The sequence below is a fragment of the Felis catus genome, chromosome D1 (genome assembly GCF_018350175.1).
Source record: "Felis catus isolate Fca126 chromosome D1, F.catus_Fca126_mat1.0, whole genome shotgun sequence".
NCBI classification, from domain to species: domain Eukaryota; kingdom Metazoa; phylum Chordata; class Mammalia; order Carnivora; family Felidae; genus Felis; species Felis catus.
In genome coordinates this window covers 4058901-4081074 of record NC_058377.1, presented here as the reverse complement: position 1 = coordinate 4081074, position 22174 = coordinate 4058901, and the positions used below count along the sequence as shown (strand labels likewise).

General features: G+C 38.8%; 1 protein-coding gene across 15 annotated transcripts in view; it reads right to left on the bottom strand.

Annotated features, from left to right (window-relative positions):
- The window catches only part of GRIA4 (glutamate ionotropic receptor AMPA type subunit 4), a 1433894-nt gene that overhangs the window by 42099 nt on the left and 1369621 nt on the right, over positions 1 to 22174 (bottom strand). For 13 of the 15 annotated variants that reach the window (XM_045039802.1, XM_045039803.1, XM_045039797.1 and 10 more), the window contains 4 exons: positions 20170 to 20280; positions 12017 to 12223; positions 6166 to 6536; positions 3899 to 4097 (listed from right to left, as the gene is read on the bottom strand). In XM_045039802.1, coding sequence (XP_044895737.1) covers positions 3899 to 4097; positions 6166 to 6536; positions 12017 to 12223; positions 20170 to 20280 — 888 coding nt within the window. Of the gene's footprint in view, positions 1 to 3898; positions 4098 to 6165; positions 6537 to 12016; positions 12224 to 17582; positions 18790 to 20169; positions 20281 to 22174 lie in introns of those variants that run through there. The other 2 variants (XM_045039804.1, XM_045039807.1) reach the window with 2 other exon arrangements.

Here is a 22174-nt window from a genome sequence, read left to right as displayed (position 1 = left end):
AATGAGGGAGACAATTACAGAGGGCAATGAAATAGTAAAACAAATGATTCCTTTTTAAGAGAACAAAGTATCTTTAGGCCACTGATATTTTTTAGAAGTCCATTTGTACAATATTCATGTGAGGAAAATTACTGCTGCATTTGTTTAAATACATTGAATTACATATACCTTAAGTGCAAAGGAAGGTAAATTAATTCCTTTAAAATCCAGAAGAAAGAGGAATCCAAATGTAGTTGCGCCAAACTTAGCAGGCCTTATGTATAACAGAAATGGTAAAGGTACAGCAGCCCGGTGGGAAATTAGACAAAGAATGAAAGCAACTCTTTTGGGGGAAAAAAAAATTACACTGTCACTCTGTGAATGTTTAGGAATTCTGATTCAGAGTTAAAGGCGCGTGGCATAGATAAGATCATGTTCACATGGTGAAGGGGGTGGGGGGGGGACACTCAAGAAGGGAAAGACGGAAATAATATCCCTGTGCCTTATCTGTGACCGCAAGAGGTGTCTGCTAAGGAGTGAGGGTAAGCAAACCTTTATACATTTGATGAGACAGGTTAAAAGGGAAATTTCTGCAGACCCAGCAAACTCATGAATGCAGTGATAATGGGATTTTAAGTCCCTAAAATCTTCAACTGTCACATCTTCTTAAAGATTAGGTTTGGGGGGTGACTAGGCTCAAGGTAAGAAGCAAAGATAATATAAAAGTCATTCTTTGAGATTAGAAAAATAATCTCAGATTTATTTGTTTATTGTGAAACTCAATGAATAGGAGGCTTACTTATTTAAAGCACTATTTTGTTACTTGAAATCATTCTTGGAGTTTTAAAACTATGCTGTGCTTTTAATTTCTCAAAAATGAAGTATCCTGCCATTCCCGTTTTTTAAGAGAAAATTTGTACACATGTCACGCATTATACTTCATATGTACATTGTTGTCAGGTGAATTATTTCCCGCTTCTAGTTGCTTATGCAGCATGGCTCATGTTCACAAGATTTGATAATCTTATAACCCCTGAGAGAGTAATCCACCCCATTTACGCATTCGTGGTTTCCCCGATGGCTGAAACAGCCACAGTGTAAAATCTGCGTTGAAATAAAAAAGCAGCATGTGCAAATCAGGTGTGTAACAATGTCTCAGTACCTACAGAGAAGGCTGTGGGTAAGTGACAAATAGGAACTCTCTTTAAACGCCTCTGTGTTTATGCTGAGCTGGGAGCACAGAACACGAAACATACCAAGCTTCACAATGAGGCACGCCCAAGGCAACAGGTGAATTCAGATGTAATTTCCCCCCATGGCCTAATTCTTTCTCCAGTTGATTTTAACTGCAACATTTTTTGAAGCCCTGAGTACAGGTCACTGCCCGAGGCAGTTCAGTGGGGCTGAGAGATGTACCATTACTGTGTTCCCGCGAGGAAACATTTTCGACAAGGGCAAAAATACCCTTCACATTCTGTTTCCTCAACCCGTCAGACAAAATGGTTTATTTAAACCAGGTCATCATCTGCGGGAGACGGGGGAGAGCACAGGATAGGAAATGAATTCGATTTTTATCAGAGAACCCGAGTTTATGCATTCCTGAAAGTGTGCGGTCAGGGAATGGGCTTTCTTGTCCCATTAGGGTTCAGGCAACAATAAATACCTACACTTCTAAGAAAATCTTTCCATTTTGAAACTGAAGTGGGGTGGGAAAGAAAGGAAACGGGGCACGGTGATTGCACAGCCTGTGTGAAAGGCTCTGTAAATCCAGCAAACAGCTTCCCTTAGTCCTGTATTTCTTATCAACATACTCTCTTATCTACCTCACCAGTTTTTAGAATTTGGGACACTTTAAAAAAATTCCATAAAGATTAAAAATAAACATTTTCAGGGTGCTTGATGCTCGAGAGCTTTATAGGGAGTTATTTATGAAATTTTTTTTCAGGGAATCAACATGACCTTTCTTCCTTTATCACTCAAGGCAGGATGATGAACCTGCAAATATTTGCCTGATTTCCATGAAAATCAGTCACCTTTTCCCAGTAAAATGCAAGTGATAGCACAAACTTGTATTCTATTTTGATGCATACATGTAATGGTTTCTGGGCACAGTCAATGAATTTTACCTACTTACTTTTGGACGGAAGCAGTTACGAACTTAGAGATTTCCGGCAAGGTACTGAAATTATGTTAAAATGTGTCAGAGCAGTATGTTTCCATCAGTAACTTTTAAAGACTGGGATGTACTCAGTAAATTTTAAAAATTTGCTTAGTTAACTGTATCCATAGAATGCTGTTAATAAAATCTATTGCTATGACTATTATTTATAGTTTTAGAAAAATCTGCAAATACTCTCATTACCATTAATTTTTCATTATATCTATTGGCAATGTTCCAAATTGTTGACGAAGACACTGTTCACAGCCTGGTTTCTTTTTTTTTTTTTCAATATATGAAATTTATTGTCAAATTGGTTTCCATACAACACCCAGTGCTCATCCCAACAGGTGCCCTCCTCAATGCCCATCACACACTTTCCTCTCTCCCCCACCCCCCCATATCAACCCTCAGTTTGTTCTCAGTTTTTAAGAGTCTCTTATGCTTTGGCTCTCTCCCACTCTAACCTCTTTTTTTTTGCCTAGTTTCTTTTTTAAACAATGCCCAGTGATGCGTCTGGCAGAATTTTTGTGTGGTTTGTTCTTAATTTAGTATTATGTAAACATCTGTAGTTTATAAGGATAACACAATCAGATCTTTGTACAAAAAGAGAAATCTCTTACTGAACTCCAAGCACATGAAGCTTAAGGCCAGCTTAACGATTAGGGCATTTTGTTGTTTTTAATTTTCAGGCTGAGTGGGAAAATGATAAGCATATACATTTAAAATGACAATGCAAACTTTCATGTCCTATACATGTAAGCGTGAACTTCCTTTAAAGGGCGATCGTTATTTTTACACAAAACCTTAAAAAATAGGGAAATCTGTCTTGTCTTCTGAATTACTAAGTATCTGTCACTAACCAACTGAAAGTACACATAAAATGTCCTCATTATTACTTTGGTAAATACTTGAGAAAATGTCACTCTGACTAGCTTTTAATGATTTGGTTCTGAAATCACAAAATGAATCCTTATCTCTGACCAGACATTACCAAGTATGTATCTCTGGATTAAGCAGAAGCAGAGTAAAAGAGTTTCACCGATCAAAAATTCATCCTCCTAATGGAACAAACAATTGAAAGACAGAAACAAAAACCCCCAAATACCTGCCATCCTGAGGGAAAACAAAAGGGATCATAGCCATATGTAAATTTCTAGCAGTGTGAACAATTTTATCCACAAAGCAGAGAAGTCAGCGCATACAAAGCCCTACAAAGGTGTCCAGAACATAACAGTTCTCTTACCATTATCTTGTGAGGAAGCAAATATATTGCTTTGAAATCCACTGTTACAGAATAGATTATAGACTATATATACCTCATAGAAGGGAGTATAACCTGCAGTTAAGGGTTTCAAATGTAGCACGTTAAATTTATTCTTTAAAAAAAAAAACCAAATCTTACCTTCATTTTTACGCTCTTAACCCCAAAACATACATAAATTCAATCTTCCCAGATGCAATATCATCATAGCATTACCAACACTGGAATCCTTTGGATAAGTTACATTATAAAGTTGTTTTAATTACCTTTTTGTTGTCACTTTTCCTTGAGTCTTTCTTGTAATGTGAATAAGTCAATTAGATTTTGCAAATTAAAGTGATTGTAAAATCCAAGTAGAAGTATTGGCATTAAACGGAGCAGTTACTACTGTATGTGTAAAACCTACCATGGCTACAGCCCATAGAATGATTGTTGGCAAAAATGGCCTGAGCTTCAAAATTACGAACATTTCACCGTTGGTGTTTCCCTTAACTTACTCTGAAGAATTCTTTTGTTGACCCTGAATCCAATGTTCCATAGGCAATTTCTGTTTGTTTGGCCAGGTCTTCCGCACTTTCTATGGGGGAGACCATTCGTTCTACCGTCAGGAAAGCAGCGAGGTTAGCGGTATAAGATGATATAATGATGAGCGTGAAGAACCACCAGACACCTCCAACAATCCGACCTGAGAGGGATCTGAATATGGAGAAGATAATGCACATTTTCCTTTCTCTAACCGACATAGAGAAATAAAAGAAATACCATCGATTCCCAATGTACGTTGAAAGCAACAACTGCAAATATTGTTTCATTTTCTGTCTACTCAAGAATGATTCTAGCCTTCAGTACAATCTGATGCCCTTCATGGCATAGTGAATTTAGAAATGCCACCGGCAAGATGGAAAACGTTTCCTTTTTACTGTTTAGTCAGCAGAAACATGGGACTTAAGGCATTTCCTTCAGGTACAGAAAAGGAACACGCACTTAAATCCAGTGATACCCTCCTCCCTTTACATTTTAGCATCTCTGAAATTAGGATGCAGCCTACAGGCCAGGAGATAAAACATAGTCATGTGCTTTAATGGGCAGCATTATTTCTCTCTCCGTGGTACCTAAAATAGCAATACGTCTTAACACTGGGAGAGGTCTTAGATTTGACACAATCTGATCAATACCCTTATGACAGAACCTGTGATTACATTCAGTCAGAGCCCAGCCAGGGTGGGTGGGGCATGTGCCAAAGTGGCACCTGCCATTGGCTGGGCCAGCTGATGCCTCAGACTGGTCTCAGAGGGACTGCAGTTGAGGGCTGTTTTGTTAGTTTGAGATTTCCTTTCTGATAATTTCATTTGTGAGCGTTACTGATCTGAGTGGAGGATGGGCTATGTCCTAACGCATCTTCGCTTTCCGGTGTAAAAATGTTCCCTCTGCCACTGCCAACATGAGACCTGAGCATGTGACCTGTCAAGGGACAGCAGGACGGCATTAAAAACCGATGCTAACCTTCCAGAAAAAAACTTCTCTCCTCATCCTTTCCCTGCTATCAGAGACGTGTGGGTGATGTGGATGCAGAGGAAAAGCGGGGATGGAATGAATTAAAAATCCAGGTCATTTTCATAATTGATATCACTCAGTGGGACCATCAAACTATTTGAAATTCCTGCGACAAATTGTTTTTAAACAATTTTGTAAAGTAAGAAACAAATTTTCATATTTTCCATGACATTTCTAGCCTTAAAATTCTCCCTTTTTTATCAGTATTGTATTAGTCGCACTTGTTGGTTTTAGTTTGGCATTTGCTTCATCCTGGTTTTCAAATCCATTACTTGATTTACTTTGTTTTCTTTTCATGTCATTAATTCAGAGTTATTGACTCAGATGCATATGTCAGTGGAATTTAAACACATTTATAGTTTTCCTGGGTCTTAAGGAACATCAAGTGACTTGTGGCTAAAATGTCTCCTTTTGAGAAAGCATACATTTCTTAAAAAAAAATCTGTATATTTGCGATGATGATATAAGTCACTATTTAAATTCAATTCTTAGCTTCTCCGACTTTCTGCTGTTTTTTTTTTCCTACAGGAGAAATTTGGTATTTTTCTTGTAATGGGAGATTAGCTGCATTTTTGGCAAACATAACTGAAAATGTCTTAGTGGCATCCAAAGGAAGTGAGGCATGAATCCAGAGATATTGAAAAACATCTCTATTAAGCTAACACAGCACATAGCTGAACTCTGCCCACGGCTTGTATTGTTAGATAGAACAATGTATACCTGCTACCCACCATCCTGACTCAGGTTTTCGGTAACTATGTGGCAGAAATCTCCTGTAAGGTGCATGGGATGTAAATCAAGTTCGAAATTAATTAAAAAAAAAAAAAGTGAACAACAGCCATAGTAACAAAGACATTTGATTTTGAAAAGGAGACAAAATGGAAATGAATTCCTGTTCTTACAGTTGAGATCTTTGTCTCCATCTGTCAAACCAGTGAAGGAAATATTAATACCGCAGTGCTTTTTGAGGGTTCTCACGGGTAGCATGTTACTTTTCCATCGGGAAATTTCATCCTTATGAGGTTTCCACATTTGGCGCTAAGTTGGAGAAATTGGCCGTGAATATACTTAGATTAATTTGGGAACTGCAAGTTTTTTTGTATGTTTCAAGTAAAGCTCTGCTTCCGGGACAAGAACCTGGATACAGATGTTCTGCACGACACGAAGGATTACTGGGGAATCGGTGAGGAACTGAGGTTTCCAGACTCACCTGGGTGAAATGTCACATCCTTGCTGCATGAAGGCACCCAGGGAAAACCAGAGGCTGTTAAAGATGCCAAACTCATTGGGAGGCTGGTCGCTGGGTCCTTCCTTTCCATCCTCCGGCTCTTCTGTGTGCCACTCGTACGGACTGAACCTGCTAACTAGGAATAAGACCACGCTGACACCAATGTAGGCAAAGACTATGCACATCCAAATCTCATAGGCCAGAGGATCCAAGAAGGAAAACACTCCTGGTTTGGATTTCTGAGGCTTTTTGATCATGATAGATATGCCCAAACTCATGAAGGGCTTAGAGAAGTCAATGACCTCCTCTCGGACCAAAGTGATTGTCAGAGGGGCGATAGCAATCTCTGCTTTCTAAAAGAGAAAAGACACATGAAAACACATAGGTTAATGCATCTTGTGAAGCTTTAAGGATGTGGGCTGGGGCAGAGGGGGAGCCCTAATTGCCTTTCCTTATGGCTGAATTTCTGAATTTCTTGGCCAGACTTGCTACGTTGCAGCCTTTTCTGTTTCCTTTGGAATGGTGCCACGGACTCATTACTTGGCCATGCCTTAATATTATAAATTGCAAATTTCAAACAGTCTTTTTTTTTTATCCCTTTCCAGTTGTAACAAACCTATCATACTGTCTGTGTTTGTGGGACAGAAGAAACCCGTTGTTTGATGACATTTTCCAATCCAGCGCGCACACAAAAATCTGGAAATTGGCATTTATTTCTTAACTATGCCCATACGGTGATTTTTTTCTACTTCCAATTTCTAACACAGCTTTTGGAAAACAGTGGATTCAATTCTCAGATATTATGATCGTTAAGACACCAGCTTCCATTTTTGTTCTGAGCGATTTTTCTGAGCCCGTTTTCCATATCTCTACAATGAGGACACTTTCCTGTTTGCCTCGCTGCATTACTGTGATTATCCATTACAAAAATGAATAAAATACTAGTGAGCACTTATTGAAGGATTATGTACCTGACATCGAACTAAATATTTAAAGGGGATCTCATTTAACATTCATGGTAATCCGGCTTATCACTGTTTTCTAGACAATGGAACTGAGACTCAGGTGAATTCTACACGTCACGGCAGTTCTGGGATTGGAGCTTGTGTTTCCTTGTAAATCATGCCATCTCTCAAACTGATGAAATAAAGTGTCATGAGAAAACTGTAAGATGTTACATGATCTACGCTGTGAAAACAAAGATTATTTGATTGTTCGTTTGGAAAGGAAAATATTTGGCATTAAAGTGGAATCTGGGACACTGCTCAAGCACTTGCGCTCTTACACAGAGGCTGCCTCACTCTCGTATACCCTCAGCTCGCTGGTTCACCCGATGGCCAGCAGCTTGATACAGGGGCATCTGGAGGGCTGCGGTGGGCACTGCACTGCAGTCATGATGCTGCCCGCTGGGTGAGTGAGGGTTCACCAGCAGTGCCTTCTAGGGGAACGAACTTAGCTTCCATCATAAACGGCCACACACACAGAAGTCAGATTCACTACTGGGAGGTGTTTATTTCTGCAATCTTATTACTTGTATAACTCTCATTATACAAGTGATATATAAACTAGCCATAGGAAAATTAGTATCTAAACACAGAATCCCCAAATTAAGGAAAGTTACCTCCACTCTTACCTAGTCTTATTTTTTTCTTAATATATGCCCTGCTAGACATGGTTTGATGAAGAATATTTTTCTTATTTCACGATGGGGTAATATAAAACACTATGTTTTTTTTTTAAAAAATTAATATTTTTGAGAGAGAGAGAGACAGACAGACAGACACAAAGAATCTGAAGCAGGCTCCAGGCTCTGAGCTGTCAGCACAGAGCCTGATGCGGGGCTCAAACTCACTAACCTTTAGATCATGACCTGAGCTGAAATTGGAACGTAACCGACTGAGCCACCCAGGTGCCCCATAAAACACTATTTTATGATTCTTTTACTCAGAAGGAAAGGATGAACGCTTTTCATTTTATCTTACATATTAAAAATTAGTTAATGACTGCTAGTATTTTATCATATGAAAATAACAAAATTTACTCAATCTACTTATTATTTTAAGAGTCGTTTGTACTGTTTCCAGGTTTACATGGCTTAAAACTTTGACGAATTATGTGAACATCTTTGAAGAAAAACCCTAGAAGATACCTTAATTGTTTAAGATGGATTTCGAGAAGTGGGGTTGCTGGTCTAAATGGTACGCTTCTTTGTAATGGTCATGATGTATTTTGTGCAACTTTTCTCCAGGAAGACCATGCAAGTTTCTACTGTCATCAACATTGTGTGACAGCTTCTGCAGCTATGGATGGTGGACAGCCCATGTGTGTCTTTATTCTCATTTATCTTTGTCAATTTGCTCTATAGAAAATTAGATCTCTTTGTATAGAGTTTATTTTTGTAAAACAAATAGCTACATTGGCTTTTTAAATATCATAACCTGTTATAATCTGCCTGTATTTTCCATACGGTGAATTCATTTTTTACTGACTAATTTGTAAGCACTTTCAAATATATTCAAAATATTAACTTTTATTTTCCACATATGTTGCAAATATTCTCCCTACTCAGCATCTGTTTTCATTATATAACTTAGATCATGGTACTCCATTGCAATATATGTATTAAATTTTTTGTAGCCTATAAAAGTATCTTTTTTGTGTCTTTAGCCTTTGGTTTCATGCTTAGAAAAATTCTTGTCATATCAGGGGATCCCTGCGAGGCTCAGTTGGTTCAACATCTGACTCCTGATTTAAGCTCAGGTCATGATCTCCTGGTTTGTGAGTCCAAGCCCTGCGTTGAGAGTCTCGTTAGATCTCTCTCTCTCTCTCTGCCCCTCCCCTACTCAGACTTTCTCTCTCTCTCTCAAAATAAACATTTTGAGTATAATTCTTCTCATATCGTATGATCAGTCTCCATCATACGTGTTTTAGTCTTGCCCCCACAGTTCCTCTAAGCTGTATTTGGTAGCATACCTGATGACATCCTACAAAATTGTTAGTTTTCTAAGTGGCTGTTCTGCTGTTGCAACAGGAATATGTGGCCACGACATCTTTACACCGATCTGAAACACCACTCGTGTAACTCGTTCTGCATAACGTTCTTACGAAATGTTTTACTTATGCAAGTGACCCCGAATGAGTTAACTCTACAAAAGGAAAGCAACACGGAGAGAAACAAGGGGGCCCTCCTGCATGTGAAAGTAGATGTGAGGGAGGGCAGAGCTGGGATGTCCGATGAGGGTACTTGTGACGTCTGCAAGAGGATAGTGAACAGAGGAGACAGACCTGGGCTTTGTCTGCTAACCCTGGAGATGGTCCACAACCTTTTGGTGGTTCCCGGAAGGAAGTAGGCAAAGGGTCTCCTGCAAGTGCTGCATGATACCTGGGTTTTCCAGGGCCTCTGGGGCAAGGCTCATGAACCGGCATGTCACCACACAGCACACGTAATCCTGGTGCCGGCCGGCCACGGAACATGCCTGGAAGAATATTCCCGTGGATTCAACTCCATGCACACGAGTCTGGCAGGACCCAGCAGAAGGGCCACAGAGGACCACGGAATGGACTCGCTGGGCGCACAGGTGCCACAGGGGGAGAGCACCTGCCAGGAGCGGGGAGATCTGCGCTTGGGGCCACCTCCTGGTGGTGCACTCAGGCCGCACGGGAGTGCTTCACAGGACACTTATTCCTGACAAGTCCATTACAAAGTGTGCAGAGAACATGACAACAACAACAACAACAACAACAACAACAACAACGGGTTCAAGGTGAATCCTTTTGCTTGTCTAAGGAGCTTTGGTAGCTAGGACAGAATGGGTGTTTCACCCCGGGCCCCGGAACCTGGACCTCTGTTGTACGTGTTCGCAGTAAGAAAGTAAAATAACTCAGAGGAAAGTGCAGACTTTACAGACACCTGGATGCATACTGACTCCACAGAAAGTGTAGGAGACACGTGGGAGAAGATTCCTTTCGGGATAAAGCTCAAGAGGCAGAGAAGAGACAATTTAAACCCTGGAGGATTAACTGATGAGCGAACATGATGAGAACTGATAACCACTAGGTTGTCTTCTCTTTCTCTTTGACACCTGCTTGACCTTGGGACTTTCCGTTACTGTGGTGTGTACCGTGGATACAACTTTTCGTTACCTATGCTACTCTCTAAATATCGCTCATTTTTGCTACTTGAACCGCATGGTCAGAGCCCTCGCAAAGGGGTGAGCCTGGGTTGCCCAGTGGGTAGGGGCTCCGCGGAAGAGAGAAGTCACATATGCTCTAGAAAGAAACCTAAGCTTGTTACGCCATCCATGACTAATTGGTGATCCAAGTAGGATTTTTTGAGATGAAAGACCCAATAGTGATCTCTGAAGGAAATGAATTCTTGTAGCTCTAACAACTTGAATAATGTTTATATTTAAAATCTACTTACTGTATCAAAAGTTAAAAATATTACCAACCGTCTAAAAAATTACCAAGGAACACCGGGTTTAGGGATCCTTTTTCTTTCGAGCTTGAAGCTCACTATCAAACCGCTGGTGAGCCCTGTGGTAAAATACTTTTTGATTCTTTAAAACTGCCGATTTTTTTCACCTTCACTCAGGGCACCTCACTGGTCAATAGTTCTTATAAATGGATATAAAACTAACTGATTGCTCTTTAATGCCAAACAATTTCCTCTTCTGCTGAGGGGACAGCCACAGGCCTGGACTGGTTGCAGAAAGTTGGTCGCTGCATGGTGTGACGTGCAGGGTGCAGAATCGTGACTAGTGGATTGCAGTTCAGGCTTGGGAACGGGGCCCCTCAACAGACCTCGGTTATGTCCTCAATCGTTCCATCATTATTCTTGTCTAGGGAAGGATGGCTCTCATGCAATTATCTCAAAGGCATCTCGTGAGGGTGAATCAGACAGGGTGTGCTCTGAAGGAGAAGTCTGTGAAATATGAATTGTCTTCTAGGAAATTTCTGAGTACACCTCAGGTGGATACAGCTTGCTGCGAGCTCTCGGGTTGGTTTCTGGACTTTGGTAGGATCACGCATCACCAGCACTTGGTAACCACTGGTTTCATTTCGATCCTTTGCAGGGACAGCTGAAGAAACTGATCTTGTTCTGAGTAAGGCAGGAATGTCTACACAGAGTATGCCCTTGGCGACAAACCGTGTATACTTCGTATATGGTGAACTCACAGGGAAGGGCTCCCTCCACCTGTTTTCCCATGAGGCCCGCTATGAAGTATGTTCTAGCTTTTTTTGTTTTGCTACATCGAAAAAAATGATGCCACTGCATAAAGTTTAAATTTACTACGTTCAGCAGGACTGTGAATATTTTATAGATGCTAACGTAATTTCATGATTGCTTCACCAAATTACATAAAAGATATTTACCAGTAAGTACAAGCAATGGGGATACAGAGAACTACTTAAAATAAGGTCTTAGTTTATGCTGTTGAAGGAAATCTTTCCCTTCCATCACCAAGTAACATAAATAAAAGATTTGTTGTGCGGTTCTTAAAACAACATAGCTATGATAGAACAACATCAGGCAAGAGAATAATCATCACAGGTACTGAAGTCACCACTTTTTTTTTTTAAATAGGACATCATATTCTAAATTTTTTATCTTTCTAGATTTTGAAGTTATGAGGTATTAACTTCTCTCATTATTTGGGAATGGCACCATAACGAACTAGAGAAACGTCTGAACATCGAAATGCCTCTCTGAATGTTAACTGCAAATTTAAAAACAGTAATAGGTCTTTAGAAACAGATATGTGCCCGGGCGGGGAAAAAAAAAAGTTTCAGGTTTATGTAAGTAAATTCTTCAGTAAGTTGATTTGCTTACCCCATAAACAAGTTCTCCTACCATCCCATTCCAGATTTTTGTGTCTGCGTCCCTCGCTCCATATTTTCCATCAGGGACAATGGCAATTTTATACTTGATACCAATATGTTTTGCAATTTCAGATGCCAAATCTACACAGTATCCTTCATACTTGTCATTTCCTTCAAACATTTCGTGATTTTTCTTGTACATAACATATGGGGATTCCTATAATGAGAGAAGTAGAACTGTAAAGGGGGAAAATAATAAAACATTCCAAAGTCTTAAACTTTTCAACCGCAGAAGTTGACAAAACGACTGTATTTAGTATTAGTACACACACTGATTTTGTGTGGCAAGAAATCAGTAATAAAGGATGAATAGAGAAATATGCTTACAAGTATATTCGATGGCTTTATATTGGAAACTGAAAGTGCAATCTTTAAAACAGTTTTCTACTGAGTGACTGTTAAATATCTAGCACTGTGACAGGAAAAATAAACATTAATAATTGTCGAGAGAGGCATAAACTGTCATCTTTGGCAATGGGATTAGTATTCTAAAATATCTCATGAAGTTAGAGACCATTTAGTAGTTAGTCAAGGTCACAGGTCTCCATATTCTGCATCTGGTTTAGGCCACATTCAACTATGACCTCCTTTGGGAAAAGAGCTAGATGATTTTTCTTTGCTATCTAGCATTTTGCCGGATGCCTCTCTCAGAGCAGGTGCTAGCGAGTTCAATGAAGAAATGAATTAAGAGCTTAAAAAATTTATATACTTATTTGCATTAAATCACCTTTCCTAACATTGTCCAATAATTTTGCTTTCATTAGAGTTTAATTAGGGTCGTGTGGTCCATGAAATTTTATTCTATTCTAAAATATGTCTCCGATGAAAACTAATAATTCCCCACCCCCCAATATGACAATCACGCCCTTCAAGTCATATTCCCATTTAGTTCTTGAAGCAAGTAAGAAAACAGGATGAAGAATGACTGTGAAAACCCTTATAATATGAAAAAGTTTACTGGTGGCTAATAATAGTAGACAGTTTTCAATTCACACACACACACACACACACACACACACACACACACACCTAAACCAAATGATTTGAAGGCCATGAACTAGAGAGATAAATTAACAAACACCTGATTTTATAAATGAAGACTAAAGCCACCAAAAGACAGGTGTGGTGAACACAGCTGAGGTGTGCTGGTCACACCTCAGATTTTTTAGATTTTTTTAGCCATATGAAGACAAGAAGTGACTGCTTTTGGCCACAATGTCATGGAAATCATGGATTTATAACATGGTACTGTAACAGTCACGGAGTAGTTTTCACACAACTCTTTTCTTCTCCCTCAGCCAGCGTGTTAACTAGCAAAGTTGCACTTGGCTCTTGTGACTCTGCGATAGATGGTATTTCACCTTGCATAACATGGCAGTTTCTATACTACTTATGATTTTTAAGGACTTTGCAAACGTGGAAACTACTTTTGAAAATTTAATAAAAATGTAAATGACATGGTCCATAATTTTCTCTCAGAGATGCCCTAAGTAACTCTCCTGTGGGCAATTGTCTACGCTTGGTCCTTGAATACTACTGCCTTATGTTGACATAGTCAAGGGACCCAGAAATCTCCTGCCTCTTTGTAATTAATGAATAATTTAACACTGGACTTGGGTGAAGAAAGTTTCTCTACCTATAAAGTTAAGGCAACTAATTGTCTCTTCTTTAGATAGATGAAAACGGTTTGGTAGCTTACAGAAAACATTCTCCTGTATAATTTAAATTATAAATGTGGTTATGAAGATGGGTGAGTTGTTGCAGAGCAGTGTTAATTTCTAAGAGAGTTTATAAAATATTGGTAGCTACAAGGAGCTAATACTTTCCTTCTTTTTTTTTTCTTGTGACAGCTAATTAAAGTGTGGGAGAATATGTAGAGAAAATCAAGAATTACACATTTATAAAATACACCTGAAATTGCTTCATGGTTACCACTTAAAACTTTTAGTAGAACACACTTAAGAGTTTTCAAAAGTTGTACTGCTATGGCTCCCATGTGGTGCTAAGGTTGAAGTTCAATTCTAAAGTGTCTGCAATACTTGAACACTTAAGTATTTTAGCCTTCATATACATATATGACCGTATCAGTTCATGTGCACATGATTCTCTAGCTGGTAATCACATCTGTGTTGCTAAATTCCCTCTACATTATATAGGGAGCAAGTTGCTTTAGGAAAAGCTGTGTTTCTATTGTGTACTCAAACATTTATTAAGCACCCACTGCGTGCCAGGCAGTGGGAACGAGGAGGGCAAAAATAAATAAAATATTCCTCTTGTCCTCTTGTGATTAAGATTGTAATTCTTTGTAAAAAGGTGGTGGAGGACAATGATAAAATATAGTCGTGAATGGGGCGCCTGGGTGGCTCAGTCGGTTAAGCGTCTGACTTCAGCTCAGGTCATGATCTCACAGTTTGTGAGTTGGAGCCCTGCACTGGGCTCTGTGCTGACAGCTCAGAGCCTGGAGCCTGCTTCGGATTCTGTGTCTCATTTTCTTTCTGCCCCTCCCCAACTTGTGCTCTGTCTCTCTCTGTCTCTCAAAAATCAATAAAAATGTAAAAAAAATATATAGTTGCGAAAAATAATAGTAGCTCCGACTTATTTAGTACATGTGAAGAAATAATGCTAAGTTCTTTAACTGTACCTTTCATTCACTTTTCACATTGATATTTTGAGACAGGCACTTCCCACTTCTCAGGCAGAGAATTTGAGGCTCAGAGAGGGTAAGCAAATCATTCCATTTCACACAAGTAGCAGAAGTGGGATCTGAATCTCTATTTTGAAGATATGGAAATTGTTGAAGCTCTTACTGCATCTGTCAAGGTGTGTGCAGCTACTTGAGATTTGTGATTTAACTAGAGAGGGGACAGGTGTAGGTAAGGATGTGGATTTCTGTACTGTGAGTGAATGAAATACTTTATATGACATTATAAGTACACAGTGTAGATAAAACCTCTCCTTATCTCCTCCTATTGTCTGGTACGTATAAGGCACTCAATAAATCTCAAGATTTCCTGGTGGAGTTGTGCTCCCTAAACAGGAGTATCAGGTCAAAGTAATTATATTAGAATTCCTGATTCAGGTCTTCAAAAGGAAAGTGACTATTAAGTGCTAGGCTATCTCTTCTGAAACACACACGTGCAAATCTAAGTAAAAAAATATCTAGCTTTCTTTTCTTTTCTTTTTTTCAGTTCCCTTTTTGGACAGAACGGGCCTGTCAGGGTCTTTGAGCTCCTGCCAAACAAACCAACAAAGACTGGAAGACCTTCAGCGTACTGAAGATGTTGACTAGAGATTTAGCGAGACTTTTTGCACAGGTAGGGGCATGCACAGGTACTGAGATTCAGGTGTGCGGTGCTCCAGTGTGAGAGAAACAAGATGATCACCCTCAGGAAGGTGGGAGAACAGGTGGAGAGAAAAGCGAGGCTTTTCTTGAACAAAAGATCTCCCGGTTGCTCAGCTCAACCCAGCTTCTTTGCGAGGGTCTCATTTTGCTTTTCTTTCATATTAAGTCCACATGAGTAGCAGATCTTCAACACTCTCCCAACCTCGTCCTTTGCACCAACCCAATCTGACAATCTGCCCACATGTAGCCCTTCTACCCTGCATACTTGCGGAGGATTTAATACAAGGTTTTGGGGACTACTATGCCTGAAGAAAATACCAAATCTTCTCAATAGAAAAGAAAATAGAGTCCTGGTTAGTCATTAAGGGGGAATTGTGGGGCGTCTTTGATATGCAGCCTTATGGAGTCCCGGGTATTGAACTGTGAATAAAAACGGAAAAACAGACAAGCAGAATATAACCACTTAGTTCTGCCTTAAGAGTATATAACCTTCCATCTTTATTATCGACTACTGTGCTCTTTGGGACAGTAATTCCTCAGAAGTTATTTTAAATGCATTACTTCTTAGTGATTATGAGTTTATGACTACAATTTCCATAATGGGTAGTGTTCTACATCTGCTCTGCTATTTCAGGAAAGAAATCAATCCCTGTCTAAAACTGCTACATCAGGGCTTGCTTATGAAAATGTTTGTGTAAATGAATTAAGATGATTTTCAATCGATAAAGTATTTTCCTACTGAGAAAAATTTGGGGGGTTATTTGTATTTAGTAGAAGTAAAACTGTTGAAAGAGATACTTATTAGAACGTTTTTAAGATTTTCTAAACATCATGAATATAAACATTACAAGCACTGTTGAAAAGAGTTAAAACAATAAAATCAGTACTATCAACCAAAGTCAGTTGCTACGTGATATTTCCTTTTCCCTGAAGAATATTAATGGATGTAGATAATTGATCCCATGGGTAAAATTCTTAAAGGTGGGAATTAAAAGGTTATTATTCAATTCAGAAAAAAATGAATAAATTGGATGGCTGCACAATTTTAAGTTCATTCAAAATAAGGTATTTCAAAACCAACCGAGTGCTAAGCCCTTCAGAGGCAGGCATATGTATGGGGAAATTAGTATTTAGTACAAGGGAGAGAATAAATACGTCTGTGTTTTTGTGCATAGGTCTATGTACATGTGCATATATTATATAAAATATGTGTGTACTGTTATATGTGCACATGTATACAGACAGTGCGTATCTATAAAATCCTAGAGAAAATACGAAACATCTAACAAAAGGTATAATAGAGTAACCTCTGGAAAGATCATGTGTGGTAAGTAAAACTGCTTTCAGGTTTGTAACATAATTCTGATGCTGTAGTGAATAAATCTGGATGTATGTATGCACAATCTTCCTCAAGGTTTGTTATGTTCACAAGACAGTAAGAAGTACCTTCTAAGCTGAGTCATGCATCATAAGCATTGTTTAGCTTCAGAAGTGAACATGCAGGGGGAAATGGGCTCGGCTGAAATACCGCTTTCTCTCTCCTTTTCCGGAGAGTTCTGCAGCCCGAGTAGTGAGATCACAGACGGAACCACCATTCTTGCTTTTCTCTACGGCACTAATGCCTTTTCCTCAACCGCGCGTCCTCAAACCACATGGTGCAGACCTGGCTTTCTTGGGTTGTTGACAGGAATTGTTACTTAGAATTCAGAAAGGTAGGAGGGCTCAGAGTCTCATATACAATTACAGACTTTATAAAATTTTTATAAGTTTTGGTCACTAAGGCTGACAGAAAACAGTGGGCATCTGAACTCAAAACTTCAGACCTTCCAACTCTGTAGTCCTGACCCTCATGGGAGGGCACTACGAACTTCACATTTTATGCACGTTCAGCTAAGGTGCTGTCAGCATGACTATATTCAGGGGGAACAAGCCACTCAAACGGAGACCCCACTCCAGATATACAACACGGTTCTAAGGGGAAAAAAAACAAATTTCACCAGTTCAAAAAGCGGAAGCCACACTTTACTTGAGCATGAGATCTAAGATACTCATCTACTGCCTGCTGTCTGCTTTCTCTCACTAGAATATCAACTCATCTGAGTGCAGGGTTTTGTCTGTTTTGTTGTGCAGCATATCCCGTGCCCAGCTTAATAAATATTTGTGGATGAATAAATGAATTTCTCAATCAATTTTATTTAACAGCATGTATCATTACAATGTATCGACACATAAATAACAACATACACAAAGGAGAGACAAATGGGAGAACAGCAACGCCATATCAGTTTTGATCAAAACGAGTGATTTCCAGGGCCACAACACTCTCAACCTTCCGTGTCTGGGTACGTGTCTCGTGCACGTTACAGTGTCTAACCAGTGCCATCTGTGTTGGGAGTTCTCAGTTGAATTTGGGAGATTTTTACATGTTGGTGCCAATATCTCATTCATCTACAAGGAATCAGATTTTGTTCAAAATGAACGAGATGGTGGAGTGGTCATAGGTCCCGGGTGACCATTTTCAACAAGAGCACACACAAGGAACACTTTGAGGGAAAAGATTCTGGTATGTTTTTAAATTACCGAATCATTATGCAATTGCACAGCCCAGAGGTATTACTATAGGAAGATTACATTTCTATACAAAAGACAAATACGAGCATTGCACTGTTTTAATAGCAAAAATATTGATATCACTGTCAAACAACAGTTAACTTTACAGAATATTCTTTACGTATATAAGAAACCACTGAATCTCAATCACTGTAACTTATGTTTTGGTAGCATGCTTCCTGAAAATGAGCCATGCTTGCAAGGTGATTCAATATTCTGGTTTCAAGAATTAGATCTCCCGTGCCTTTAATAACATGGACGAAAAGGAGACTGTCTACATTATACCTATAATGCACATGAAAACACTTTATTTCACATAGAACAGGCAAGATTTCAGAGAACCTTTAAAGAAAACAGCTGTGTATACTCAGAAAACAAGCACACAAACTCAGAGATATTTACGTTTAGAAGACCTTCACTTGGAATTAGAAGTGACAGAATTCCACCTTTCTGTACAATGCCCTCGTTTCAAGATAGGGGAATTGATAGGTCAAAATTACTGAGTGATTCTTTTTCGACATCTATGGATTTTCTTGAGAAAGAGGATTAATTCTTCTTTTGTTCTAGTATCTCGGAAAAGTCACAGAACTTAAAAAAAATTTTTTTCTGGTAGTCCAGAGCTGGTCATCCAAGAAGAATCCCACATGAAAAATTAGCTTAAATCTACTACACAGGAGAACAAGACGTGAGCCTTAGTTAGGAATGGTCGAACAGCGTGGAACTCATTTCCTTCTTGATCAATTTCTTAAAATAGGATTCTTCATCAGAGGCTGAAAAGAGGAGGACTGTACTGAAGTACGACTTTCCATTACTGTGTCTTTTTTAGGAAAAGAAATATAGACGTGTATATATATATATATATATATATATATATACATATATATATATACATATACATATACTATATATATTATATACTGCTTTTCAAGTCCCATGCAACTGTTACACAATTAATTAGAAGGTGTATATTTTGCACTCTTACAAAAAAACTGCTGTAAGTCGGTTTGCATTCTAAAATCATCAACCTTCAATCAAGGCTTGGCAGATTAACAGTAAACTGCTAGCTGGTGATGCAACACAGAGAAAACGAATCCCAGCACACGGAGGCTTCTTTCTCTCTGGCATTTTCTCACACTTTGACCTCAGGGCCAAGAGTTTTGGAAATAACTTGAAGTTACTAAAAACTAAAGTTACATAAGCTAAGAGTTAAATAACATAAAATACTTCCACTTTATTTAGAGGAAGGGCTTCATGAATTATTAAAAATGTGTTCTGCCTAACGAGACAGTGAGCTGAGGATATAGGTCACCGACTGTTCATCTCCTTTGACCAGCATTGACTCTAAAGGGCAGGCTTGACTTTAGGGGAGAAAAATATACCAGATATTCTCTATTATTTAAAAGGTATTTTCATCAGGATGGCTTTGAGAAAATGTCCTTAAAACTTGGAGTATTTTTCATTTTACGATGTGGTGGAATGGAGCAGTCGTATTTTTCTTAAATCTTAAGAGAAGTCCAAAAATTATATTGCGTATGTGTCAGTGGTCAATGAGAAAAATAATCGGTGCAAAACACCCTTTCCACGTGAAAAATAAATATAAAATAAAATTTTGAAAGCATTTAGTTCTATAAAACATGCTCATTAAAATCTTTACATTCATATGCCCACTATTATAAACAGACAATGCAAATCACTATCCAATGATTAAACTACTTGAAAATTATCCATTTGAACACTGTTAACTATTATTACATTGATGTTTAAAAAAAACAGTAACAACAATAATATGGTGTTTACTACCAGATATTTTTCTGTGATTGGCTGCTGCTTTTCTCATGTTCATTCTTGTGTCCTTTGGAATGTTAGCATTTCATCCATTTCTAACTAGAGTGTGACAGTTTCAATTGTTGACATCTGAGCATTTTTCCAAGAACAACAGTGCAACAAAAGATAATACAAATGAAAGTACCGAGTGTACTCAAAGCTCAGCACAAACCTATTCAGGGCCTCAACGGACTCCCGTGGATCATGTGACCCATGACCCATGCCACCACACGTATGATGCAGCGCTCACCCTGTTCCCCATGGCTGGGGAATCAAATCTGCCTGTGGACAAGACGGAACAGCATAAAGCATAGACCAAAACTTACCATAATTGTGGTTACAACCACTGTTCTGTTCTCAATAGCTGCTGTGTCATTGCCAAGAGTGGGCACGTCCTGAATCAAGACTAATTTATCCATATCATTCCAGTAGCCAACCTGCAGAACAGAGAAAATTGTTGAAGACGCATTTTAGAATAGTCTTCTCCAGCTCTTTTGGGAACAATGAGGGGTATTAATAAGCAGGCAGATTTAAAAAGGAGATAAAAAGAAGGCTTTGGGAGTTTTCTTAGTTGGCAATGAGCCGATTTTTCTGACGTTAATGATACTGCCTGGTTGTACATTTGGCAACTTCACAATATACCATCGTGGAGTGGCCACGACATTGGGGAGGAGGGGTTCAAAAAAGAATAGGGATACAGATGGAACACCATTTTATGTTGAGCCTCTCTTCTAGTGGGACTGTCACCTTCTAAAATTAATTTACATGGTTTTATCAATGTTACTGGTTTTATCGTAAAGGGAATATATATGGGTTATTTTCAAGCAAAAAAAGTCTTGCATATTTTTGAGGCAATATAGAAATAGTTTTGGGTTTTACATAAGCTAGCCCCGGGGTAAAAGCCTGACCACTTTCTAAAAGGCTACATACATCAGAGATTAATATTAATGAGCAGTATTTTCACTTTCAAAGATAACATTTAAATTTGTATTCTTGCATTTTTACATCCTTGTATTACTTTCTCATTTGGACATGAAACAAAGTCCTTTCCATAAAATCTATTAAGTACTTAGTTAAGTACTTTACAAAGTAATGAACTGTGACGGGGTCCTAAAGGAAATCCAGGGCTCTTTGTATCATGTAGACCATAAAGTAATAGGAAGAGCCACCACCTGGGCTGCTTGCACTGGGACACACACTGTATCCGATGTGTTTTGTTTAGATGCATGGAAAAGTTTATACACACAGCAAACTCAGAAGTAGGTGCATTTACGAACCAGATTTTGGAGATGAGGGCCTATAAAAGAAGGTTAAATACACTGCACTCGGGAATACTCCAGGGGTCAGAATTCAAAACTCAGGTCTGCAGGACACAGAGTCCACACACTTTGCTATTAGGCTCCACAACCTTCTCAAACAGGTGTTCACTTAATACTTGCTTAACTTCCTTCCTGAATTTCTGGATGCAGGTGATCATACTCGTGTCTCCAATAAAATTTATGTAATTGCTTACTGGTCTCATTTGTTCCAGTATGTTCTGGAAGTCTCTCCTGCTTCTTCCAAGCTTCTTAACTATTGTGTTAGTATTTGTGAACATAGTAAAATGAAGTAAGGATTAACATGTCAGAAAGAGGCACCATATTATTCACAAATGTTGCATGTATCATCATAGGGCAGACAGAGGAAACTGACATTAAGAAGGTTTGACACAGTTCTTAGTTTGATCTGAAATCATGAACGTACAGCAATTCAGCAAGTGTTTTCAAGTGTCCGAAAGAATCTATTTGTAGCTGACGTTTATTTAAGAACTCGGTTAAAAAGTTAATTTAAAAACAAGTATGCCTCTGAGACATACACACACATCCTCATAACCCTCAATTCCTATGTGTACTTAAAAAAAAGCAACATGTCAGTTAACAGGCTTCCAGTTAATTCTCCTTTCCGCATGACAATTATAAGATGTGAAAATAGGTTTTACAGTTTAGCACTTCGTTAAGAGACAGCCACCTTCCAGGTCCCAGCAGCTCATTGTCTAGGAATGGCATTTTTCTTTCTTAATGAGTTCCCACAACAGAAAAAACACAGATTTGGGACACATCCTGGAGAGTCCTCAGATGTTGGCAAGACCCTGACATTTTGCATTTAAAAATGGCCTGCGGCTTCATGACTCTCGACCCTTAAAAGATAAGTGATTTAGAAGTGCTGACAAGTTAAAGTAATAAGCAAAATTTTACCTAAGTGGATGCGTTTGCCTTTTATTTACTTGCAATTCTGTGCAAAAAGAAAGCCAGGGCTTGGGGTATGGGACCATTCATCTCATTAGACCATGGA